At 36.3% G+C, this 12,044-nt stretch overlaps 1 protein-coding gene across 1 annotated transcript; it reads right to left on the reverse strand.

Moving 5' to 3' along the window:
• Nucleotides 1-1,945: 1,945 nt before the first annotated feature.
• Nucleotides 1,946-10,354, reverse strand: LOC110112083 (auxin response factor 2). The gene is made up of 15 exons (XM_020844173.2): nt 9,928-10,354; nt 9,700-9,812; nt 9,500-9,595; nt 9,351-9,407; nt 9,074-9,229; nt 8,858-8,942; nt 5,987-6,077; nt 5,746-5,910; nt 5,534-5,653; nt 5,358-5,433; nt 5,120-5,288; nt 4,093-5,012; nt 3,699-3,889; nt 3,406-3,611; nt 1,946-2,476 (listed from the first exon to the last, which is right to left on the reverse strand). Exons 1-14 carry the CDS (start codon nt 10,022-10,024, stop codon nt 3,416-3,418), a joined length of 2,532 nt encoding a protein of 843 aa, XP_020699832.1. The 5' UTR covers nt 10,025-10,354; the 3' UTR covers nt 1,946-2,476; nt 3,406-3,415.
• Nucleotides 10,355-12,044: the final 1,690 nt, after the last annotated feature.

Raw genomic sequence — 12,044 nt, forward strand, 5'->3', positions numbered from 1 at the left:
GTTTTTCTCACCATAAAAGCAATTAAAAAACTATTCTAATAAAGCTTATATTGCTTAACGCTAAAAAAAATTAAGAAAAAAAGTTTTAATGATAGTTCTTTACTTCATACAAATTTACTTATGAATGAAGTTATTCAACTTATTTGGGATGCAATAAATTTTATTTAGAATAAAATATTACCCTAAACCCTAAACATAACTTATTTTGTTCTGTTGGTTGAAGGTTTTGACTACTAATAAAAAAGTTTTGGATTCGAAGCTTACGTATGTGATATTGATGTGACTTTACTTTAAGGCTCAAACGCCATCAGGGAACCAACAAGAATGTGCCACATCACCAATTGCTTGGTATTTCAGCTCGATATTGCTGACGTGATGCATTTTGATTGATCTCTAAAAAAACGTTCTGAGTCTGATCTCCACACAAAATAATTAACTAAAAAATCAGAAACAAGAAGCAAAAACGTCATGATTTATCTGCTTGGTTCCCATTAGATTCAACGCCAAACTACTATTCCATGTTTGATGGCTCATCTTCATCTTTTCCATTAATTGATGTCACTAACATCCACAATAGCCTTCCACTAGTGATTGGCCAACTTTTAACATTTAATAACTTATTCTTATAATTCAATCTACTTGTTAGCATTAGCATCATTATTGAATCTTCTCATCATTAATGTCATTAGTCACATCATTATTCTAAGACTTCATTTGAGGAGAAATCATTCTGTGCAAAACCCAAAAAAAAAAAAAAAAAAAAAAAAACCATCCGATCATACGGGCAAATTACTTCATCCGATCACCGGATGCAGAGATAAGTTCGGATATTAATAAAATATTATTTTAAATTAAGCGCTTCAAAAGCGCAGGTAAAACGTAGGTAAAATGCATGTAAAACACAGTCAAAAACGCAGGTAAAGAGCACATACAACGCAGTCAAATGCGCAAATGACGTGGCATGTTTTTATTGGATGTCCGAACCTATTCTACGTGTCCGGTGACCGGATGCAATAATTTGCCGAATATATGAATGTACACAATATACAATTTCGCTTATACTTGAATTTCAACACAACCACTTGATTAACTTATTAATAAATAAATATAACATTTATGCAAATAAATCATAATTAATCAACATTGAATACAGAGGAACATTCACAGAATTTATTCAACTATTTTTACATAAAATCCATCTCCATCTCATCAATAAAATGTACTTATACAGCTTATCAACTAATAACATTTACTCCAATAAATGGTTGATCAATCAACATTCAGTACAGGAAATTCAGCTCAATAATTCAACAATTTGTACCTGTCGATGTGCACAAGCCATTTGTTGATCTTCTTTGATCAATGGACAAAATTGCTCTATAATGCGATGGATTGCATGCAAGTCTTGAAGCCAAAAGACTTACTTCTGTAGTGCTCAACATTTTCTTGTGCTACATACAATATTTAATCATTAATTGCATTCAAGTATCATTGAAAGTAGTTTTCTCAACTGTTTGTACATGGATCAATGAAGCTTAACTAGAAGATAACTTCTGGCCACTGTTTTTCTACTGAAAACTTTTCTGAATCTTATATTAAAAGCAGCTGTAGAAATAGAAAGTTTTCCCCAATGAAGCCTTAACTAGTCACATAAAATGAAAGAATTATTCTGTGCAAAGCCGTCCAAAGACAAATAAAAAAGCACCACATCACCCTTTTACTGAACTGCGACTCAGTAATGTTCGGTACCACTCGGTCCTGATACTCAGTTCCACGGCATCCAGGTGTTGAGCTGTGCCCGGCGTCCGCACAGAATAATTTCTCCATAAAATGAGCCACATGAAAATAAATCTATAACGATCATTTTGTTTTTAAATTTAGCATTTTGAGAGATGCAATAGGCAGTTGTAGGAAACTAGAAGTTAATAGAATTCTGAAAAATTGCTGCAGAGAACCAGATAAGATCTTGAAATATAATTGTGTTTATCAAATTATGTGCTAAGCAAATCATATTAAACTTGCACTTTAGATTGATTCTAATCAAAATAACCCTACTGAAAAAAGCAACATATCCGACCACCTGCTCTTCTTGGCCTTACAGTGCTAAAAATGTTGTTAGCAAAGTAGGAAACCTAATAATATATTTATATATTTGAGAGATGCGCTATTTACATGGTTGTGAAGGTAATCAATAGCTATAACACAGCAATTAACCTTCTACAAAGCACAAAGAAGAGACTTATTTACATGACTCACAAATCAAGCTAGTAGTAGTAGACAAAGCTAAACCCAAAACTGCATTTTAAATAAGGGAGGAGGAACCCTACCGCAAAGATAAGGGTCACTATTCCATAATTTTACCCGACTTAAACAGATTACCACAAAGTCAACCATAATATAGGCCACCTGCAGAGAGTAAAAGGATACCAAGTTTTCTTTTAGGCATATGGATCCTTTGCACGTCCACTCTTACAACCTACAATGAAATGTCGGTCAGTCGCTAAAAGAAAACATTCAAAAGAAAATAATTTTGTGTATATTTTAGTAAAAATTAAAACAAAAATAAAACAAATTAAAAAGCTAAAAGAGATGGCTATGATTGTCCTGAGTTATTAACCCACCCCCAAATTAATATTGAAACTGCATATTTCGGATTAAGTTGGTGCTAATCTGAGGAACCTTGAACCAGCAAATGAAGCCATAGATTTAATTAAATTTATAGAAACGAAGTAAAAAAAAATTCTTCAATGAGATAAGTTCTCAGGCCTTTGGCAATATCACTCAGGTATAGGCATGCATCCCCTGTAACTAAACTATCTAATTCTTCAAGTGTGTTTACATACGAGCTATTATTCTGTGCGGACACTGAACGGGAGAACCGTCCGGTTAAGCACTGGGTACCCACCGGTATCGAGGGGTACCAAGCTGGGTACTCAGTAGACCTGTCAATATTGGACCCGACCCGAATACCCGACCCGAACCCGACCTGAAATTTTCGGGTTTGGGTTGACCCGAACCCGAATCTTCACGTCCGCGCGGAGAGATTTGGCTGAAATAGGTGGGGTCGGGTTGACCCGAACCCGAAGCGGGTCGGTTTCAGGTCCAGAAAATCAACCCGTTTGAAAAAACGGGTCGGGTCGACCCGAACCCGAATAATACCGGGTCAATTTCGGGTTGACCCGAATCCGACCCGTAACCCGAAATTGACAGGTCTAGTACTCAGCAATGGGGTGACGTGGCGTATTTTTATTGATCGCCTAACGCCCTCCGGACTCCGCACAGAATAATAAATCGTTATATACAGTGCAAATCACAGTAAACGATTCAGTTTCTCCCTAACAAAAGTTTCTGGTTTGTTTCTTTAGCAAAAGAAAAGACAGCATTCAACAATAACCAGGCACTCACACTGCATTATCTAGGAAACAGTTTTATCACTTCGCCCAGTAGTTTCTGAAGTTGGCAGAGAAGTCTTAGATTCCCTTTCAGCCATGTTATTATCCTTCAGCGAAGGCAATTTGTCATCAGCTACTGGGTTGAGTGTTCCAGGGTTCATCTTCTGAACCTCCTCTTTAGTGTATATGTAAATCTTGCGAACCATGCTACAGAACTCCCTGGTTAGAACGAAATAGGCATTGATTAGGGCTAAATAACAGAAAGAGTTCACATTTAATGAAAGCAGGAGAAGAGTGGCAACTTACTGCCATGGATCATCACCAGCCAGCATCATATCACCCTCGTTGTCTGTATAAACAATCATCCAGTTTTTATTCGAAGATTTCAATTCACCCCCAAAGTCGAACATCTTATCTAACTCTGCAATTAGTTCAATGTAGCTGCTGAATCTGGTGAGATCCACTGACCTCCCAAGAGCTATGCCCTGCTTATGAACCTGAAACAAACTGAATGGTGAGACTTCGCTCAGATAAAACATGACTTGTATTTTCTAAGTATAGTAGAAAAAATCATAACAGCTAAAGATTTTAGCTTATTATCTCAAGTATTTGATAAAAGCTATAGAAGGTAGGTAGCAACTGGAAATAGCATTGACAGATGAATATGCAAAATGGCTAATTGTAAAACAGAAAGGCAAACCTTAGTGCAGCTTCTCGTTGAAGCAGTGGGAGAAGGCTTGCTTTGTACATCTTTAGAAGGTCGTGATTGATGGCATTTCTCTGCTAAGGTAGCATCAATTGACTTTCCACCTTTAGACTGCTCTGAAAGTTGGTCAGATTCAGGAAGATATGGTTGAGGCAATCCAACAGCAGGCTGACCAAGAAATTCTTGTATTTGATGCATATTGACCTTCGGTATTACAGGTTCTGAGGCGAGATTGCCATTAAGATGAACCCCAAAGAGCTTGCAACTTTCTTTAGCCCTTTCATTTTCAATGAGGGATGCCTTGGAAGGCTGTGGCTTTGGTGAGCATGCCTGGAATAAGTTTTCAGCTAATGGGGTTTTCAGGTGATTTGTAAAACAGGTGTGAGGCTTATGATCAGGACCAAGTCCATGTATCACTGGGTGCCCTTCGAGCCGGTAAAATCCATCATTTTGATTTCTATGATTAGTTATCTCAGTTGTATTAGTTGACATATTTCCTTCAAGATTTAAGTATGCATGAGATGGCATTAAAGACAAATTTCCTGAAAGCCAGTTGAGTTCACATTTCTGACTGGAGAGACAATTCTTCAGGATCTTTGCATCAGCAGATGTATGTTCAAAGTATGGCATACCAAAGTGATGCAGGTCATCAGGAGTCTGCAATCCAGATAGCATGTCAGTATAAGAAGGTTCATGCATACTGACTTGGATCCAACTATCTAAACCCAACATTTTCTGGGAAGAACCAAGGTGTTTCTCTTCAACATGACTTGCAGGCCAAATAATAGATTTTGAAACAGATTCAGACAAGTTACTCTCAGAGAAGTTTTTTCTAGTGCTTGTAACGTCTTTTCCTTGCACTTCCATTGCAATTCCTTGTGCCAGGGAAGGGTCTGCAGCCACTTTAGATGTCCCTAAGCAAAGCCACAAAAATGACAGTTGCCTAAGATCACATGAAGATATCAATGCAACCACCTGAAAAATTAAAACTTACAAGCACAATAAATCTCAGCATTTCTACCTTCTCTGGTAAGGACAGAAGAATCAGGAGATGTGGGGATCACATTCACCCGAGGTCTTTTGGGCCTTGGAACAGGAAGAGGGTTCACCGGAGGGGTCAAAGCAGGTTCAATTTGCCAGGGGGAAACTCTCTCAGGACGAGGAACAGAAGAATTTTCATCCCAGCGTACCTACATCCATAGAGTTGGTGATCTATGCACAAAATACAAGCAAAAAATAGGAGATATTTATCCTTGTACCTTTAGGCATCTCCATTTTGAACCAGGCCAACAATTAGAATCAACATCTCCCATTCCAACTATCGTACCGGTGAACCTACAAAGAGAACCACAGAAAATATAAAAATTGGTATTTTACCCAGCTGGATTTTACTCTGCAATTTTATTGCATTTCGTGGTATAGTGTACCGTCATACCTTTGCTCAGGGGCCTCTTCACCTTCAAACCTCATTTTGAACCTCATCCCAATTGAATGGTTGTTCTTGAGAGATTCCATGTACTGAGTACATGGAATGATGAACTCAGAAGGGCTTGTCCTGTTACATTTGGTGCCCATTAAAAAAAGAAAAACTAATTAATAAATAAAGAATAAAACCGCGATTTTTTTTTTTGAATTTAGGCCAGACACCTCGGTTTGTAGTACACGGTAAACAAAGTTCCTGTGGAAATAGCATGCCAAGCAGTAGCAAGGACGCCAAGATGCATGCTATGGCTAGATATGACTGAGGATGGTATGTTGGTCTGCTGCCTCATTGCTCTTCTCACACCTACGCGGAGTTCTCCATTTGCTCCCCTAAAATTCCCATTCAAATATAGAATCAAAGCATATCTAATAACACATGCCACAAGCTGAGATTATAATAGCTTACCTCAGAAAAATAAAAGCATCACCAGCAACAAGCCTCTTAGAACTTACAAAGACACTCCACCCGCTTTGAAGTAGATGCCTTCTTGGTTGACCTGCGAATTTTTCAAGAAATTAAAAAAAAAAAAAAAGTGAAAGCCAAACAAGGATACAATCTCCAAATTTAGACTTCAAGAAGTCATAGTTAAAGGTCTACTTCAAAACAAAGTATATTAAATTTTTAAAAGAACAACAAAGAATCAACATCAAGCGTTTAACAGTAGTAAAACAGGAACCATTAGGCGCATGCTGGAGCACCACTAATTCTGATTTCTTTCAATGAACTGTACCTCAAAATGTATCAGTGGCTTCTTACTTCCAGCAAACATTACAAGTCCCCAGTAAATAACGAGTTAATGAGGCATCTTGAATATTCAATGCATTGATAAACAGAAAAGAAATGTTGAATAAGTTACAAAACTTGATTCATAGAAACAAGATTTATTAAAGAGATAGAAGATCATGCTTACTGATAGCACATTGCATAGCTCGTGGCATAGTGAAGCAAACCTCTTGAGCTATTAGCATAGCAAGGTGCAGGTAGACATAATAGTGTGCGTTATGTGTGTACTATGTGCTATAGCAGATAACACACATTCTTTAGTCTATTTAATTATCGGACTATTTTCTTTTTACCTTTTGATTGTAGTAACATTGTGAGGGCTACCGGTGTGTATAAAGGAATCTAAAACATTCAAGATAGATTTAATGGCCTTCATCTAGGCCCAACAAACTTCTAGATGCCATTTAAATGATGAAGGTGATTAAAAAGATTATGGTTTCAGAGACAACAAAGATGGAGCTCGCTATTCTTATAAATTACGGTGATGATGATTTTTAAGATAACTAGTTAACCTTGCTTAATATGAGACTTATCAACAAAGGGTTTTGTGTATTTTGAACCTTAGATGCAAAGTTCAGCATATTGTCCAAAAGTTATGGCTTAATACCATGATACTTTTATTTGCAAACAAAATAATTTTCTTTACAATGATGGTAGATTTTCTAATTCAATTGTCCTTCATTAACCATCAAGTATGTTAAAGCAGTCTAATATTCTATCATGAGACATTAAGTATTTTGTTTTTTTTTTTCTCTCGCAATATTTTCACTCTTACATTATTGATTTATTAATAAATTATTTATAATTTTCTTTAAATTGTAATACTTTTAAAATAGCTCATTGCCATGTCAAAATAGCTCATACCATTATATGAGATGCGACTCCAAAAAAGTAGAACTAGCAATTTTGTTTAATCTTCACATAAATCTTGCCAGAATTTTAATCAATTAGAAGTCAAAATTGATTTGACTCAACTCGAGTATGGATCACTCGAAATTAGTTTGATTCAACACAAGATCGACTCAATTCATTTAAAAATGCACAGTTATATATCTTGACATTATATATGAATACTCAGATATATACTATAAGTATATATAACATCTAAATATATTTATACTTCAGACCTACATACTCCCTCTATGTATAACTTTCTAAAAATTAAGTACAATTATATATCAATATTTGAATAAATATAATTCATTTAGAAATTAAGATAAGTTAATCTTTTAAAATTAAGAAATTAGGCTTACTCAACTCAGACTCTATACTATTAAGTTTGAATCAAACTTGGATAAACTCAAAATCGAGTTTTCGATTTCAAATTGAGGCAAACTCACTCAAACTCGACTCTCTTCCAGCACCACAAGAGATTCATGCTGTAGTGCGCTTGCAAATGCAACAACATTCCAAATACTTGAGAAAGATATGTGGATCATGGTACATTCAGATTTTAGAAACAATATATTACTGAATTGAGCTACTTACAATCAAGGAGAGATTAAATAAGCAAGCACATACACAATTGCAGAGAAAACACCAAGATTAATAGCATGTTGATCTGAAGAGCTAAGTCCATTACATCAAGGTTTAGAAAATTTTCCACTATAATTTTTTCACGTGACAGTTACAAGGCTTTTATATGGATAAAAGAGGGGGGAAAAAACTTAGAAGATGATTCTCCATAGAGAAAGGTCAAAGTTGAGCATTTCTTAAGATTTCAGAGATAAGGAGAGATATAAGATGAAGAAGATCAGGATATCTCCATTTAGCAATAGGACTAGGCAGTAGATGAGTAAAAATCAAAGAATAATCGAAAACCTTCGAAAATGTTAGAGACCTCTATATAGTCATTAGTTGAAAAGACTTGCATTCGTGGCTATCAGGTTACATGGTGCTTATAGGATGGACACTAATTACCAAATGGCAGTCACTCAAGGATGCGGTAACACACAACAACCATGCACACAAGGAGCCAGGTGTTTATTGGTGCTTAAGAAGGTCAACGAGACATTATTATGACAATGCATAATCATTCAAATACTCTCAAGTAGTCACATCAGGTAGATATTGATCAGAATTATCATGACAGGATGTTGAATCTGAATGGATGATGAAAGTAAAGTTGAATTATATCTTTGTGAGTACAACATATATTGTAATGAAATATTTTCTCCATGTGATGAATGATACACATATGAAAGGTTAGGTTGACATGTGAGGCCTGGAAGACAAAGCATTTAACAAAACTACTCAATATTTACAATTGTATATAGGATGAACTCAAATAATCTTAGTATTATGGATTGTGCGAGAATACAAGACAAGAAAGAATTAAGTGAATGATAAAATGGCAGCATGCAACCTGGAAAATGCTAAACAAACTCCAACATGTGATTTATATGATAATAGCATAATACTATAAAGATGTCCTTGAATCATCTCATGGAATGCCCTTCAATCAAAATCAATGCATTTGCATAGAGTCCTCACCTCGGAAAATATGGCGGAAGCGCCACTCAACTCCATGTAAATCCTTTGCCACAAGCTCCTGCGTTGGAGGCTGCCTTCCCATGTCCTGAGAAGTAGAGCAAGCATATCAAATCAGTTGACAAAAATAAAAAGCACAACAATGGATATCAACTCATACAGGAGGATCATCAAAACAGCTTGAGCATCATATATGAGTGGAAAGTTGAAATCCCATACTAGTGGAGGAAGACACTCATCGGCATGCCGCCTCAGAACTGAAAACCCTCCATGTGTACTCGTATCAGAAGCAGTCAGAGTTTTGCAAAATGAATGGGAATGAGGCTTTGCTGGAGGTGACAGCAGGGGATCCTTCTCAAGGGCCTGCTCATTTTGCTGAAACCAAACAAGACGCGAAAAAAAAAAAAAATCCATGAACATCTACTCTCTTAATATATTACTGCACATCAGGTAAGGGATACATTTAAGAACAGTAGAAAGCCGAACTATAACTTACATTTGGCTCAGGGAATAGCGTTATCTGAGCATAAACCTCATCAGTATCAAGCTCAGCCTGCTCATCAGTAAAAACTTCCATCAATTAAGTGTAAAGCTACACAAACACTGGCTCTACAGAGAAAGAAGGCCTATATAAATGGGGGATACCTTCAACTCAAGGTTCATCACACGGCAGAGTATCTTGGAGGGAAGGTTGTACACCGGCATCTGGTGGTCGGCCACCTGGTTAGTCGATGCCTCCACCTGGTTCACCGCCCCGAGAATAGCAACCACAATAATTAATGCCTAACAAGTGGAACAAGCACAAAACGAAATCAAAGTCCTAGGGTAAAAAAAAAACGAGCTACCTGCTCTATATGTCCCTGAGGGAAGTAGAACACCCGCTCCCCCAGGCGCGGGACCGTAACAAGCGGGCCGGCGCAAGCATGCCAGAGCTCGTTGTAGAGCGATTCCTCCGTCTCTGGTAACAAAATCATAAGCCATGACCTAAACCTTAAAACATAAACTTAAAAGACAGAAAGATCGATCACCAACACAGACGCGTCGACCGTGTCGGCGGATGGCGGGAGACATACCTTTCCCAGTGGGCAGACGATCTGTGCAGGACGAGGAGAGGCTATCTCCGTGGCCATTTCCGCCACTGGTCTTCCCTGAAGCTTCAGAAGACGCCATCCCGAGGCAAGAAAACCAGAGATCTCACATCCACGGGACAGCGAGTTGAGATTTCGAAGATCCTCCGGCGCCGGAGCACCTTAGGAAAGCAGATCGGTGCGGGAGAATAGATTGACGGCTGAGACTACGAAGAAACCCTAGAAATCGATGTAGGTCAGGTGATGGACTACACAAGGACCGAAGATATAGCATGTGCCCCCTTTTCCGCTCACTTGCGATCGCTACCGCCTTCCAACCCGCGCCTCTCTTTTTCTCTTTTGCACAGAGCGGAGCAGAGAAGGACGATATAGAGAGAGAGAGACAGAGAGTAGAGAGCGTTGAGAGAAAAATCCAGCTGCTAAAGGCTTTCTTCGTACAGTAGTCGACCAGGAGGCCACCAGTCGTCCTTGGCTCGTTGAGACAAAGGCCGTGTATCGACGGGTTGAAATATCCGACCCGATTAACCTTAACCCGAAAACCTGAACACGATTTGCTTATTAAACGGTTCACAATTTGAACCGAACAATTACATTAAAACATGGGTGACACGAGTGGGAAAACTAGTCATATCTTTACTTGATTAATTGTGAGGAAATATTTCAATAACTAATACTATAAAATTTTAATAAGTATTAAATATCCACAATAATAGTTCTATAAAAATATAATAATTTTGATATGATAATGAAATATTTTAATAACTCTAACATCCACCCACAAACTTACAATGCTCGATAAAAATATCGAAAGTTTATATAGTGCAACAATTTTAAATCATTATTTTTTATCTGCTTTCAAGAATTTTTTCTACTAAAAAATAATTTTACAAAGCAATAAAAAAGCTGCCCCAAACGAAGCCTTAAATTCAGAGTTAATTAACATCTTTTTTGAAATTAACACATAAACGTTCATTCTCATAGGATCTTCGAGACGATAAGACGACGAAGACTTAGAGCATGGCTCTAATAGCATAATTAAAAACATAAAAGACTACATCTTTAGTTTGTTGATTATGATGCTAATACAATTATGTCTATATAAAAGATGAGAAGAAAGCAACAAAATAAATTAGAATAAAAAAAAATAATTTTAATAATGAAGGTATATTTCAATAATTAATCCTACATATTTCTAATAAATATTAAGCATATATCAGTATAAAGTTATAATATTTTTAATATTGTAGTATAATATTCTAATAACTCTAATAAGCCAATGTCATTGTAAACATTTTAAAGCTAAGCACAAAGTTCCCAATTACTAATATTTATTAATTGATATAAATATTCTCAAGTTAGAGTAAAGAAGTAATAGAAGATAATAATAATAATAATAATAACAAATCAATAAATAAATAGACTGAGATGGGCAAAAGATACAAGCTATCACAGACTTGGATATTATTTAGGGATCCTTAGTTTTGAGAGAGAGAGGAATTTTTATTCGGTGTGGAGTGCAGACATAAATCTGTAGCTGTTCACCACGTGGAGCCCACCTTGACCCCATCGATCTCTTAGCGAGAGAGAGAATATCCAGCTAAATAGAGCTACAAATGAGAAAAAGTGTCTCTTCATGTTCGAACACGTTTATTATCAATTTATTCAATCTTGATTTGAAAGTTTATATTTGTATTCGAGATTAGTTTAATTAAAATGATAGATGATCATGTTTAATTTGTTTGATTCGTTTATTTTGTGCTTATTGAGCTTTTAAATAAACAAGTTTCATCGATCTATTAACGAGCTTTATTATCTAGAGGTTTATTAGCTTAAAAAATAAGCTTTATTAAGCCTCATAACAAATAATTATCAAAGAGCATATTCGTGAATATATCAAGCGAGTATTGTTGGGCTACAAAACGAGCCCATTCACGAATATATCTAACGACTATTTCTGAGTTACCAAGTGATTGTTCACAAACAAAAGTGCTCAGAAAATTGATTCTTTTTATAACATGAAAAAATCGAATAAATTCATTCTAATAAAAAGAGTAAATATAAAAAAAATGAAATTAATTTTTTTTATATAATAAGAATCATTT

Source organism: Dendrobium catenatum, unplaced genomic scaffold, assembly GCF_001605985.2.
Source record: "Dendrobium catenatum unplaced genomic scaffold, ASM160598v2 fragScaff_scaffold_1507, whole genome shotgun sequence".
NCBI lineage: Eukaryota > Viridiplantae > Streptophyta > Magnoliopsida > Asparagales > Orchidaceae > Dendrobium > Dendrobium catenatum.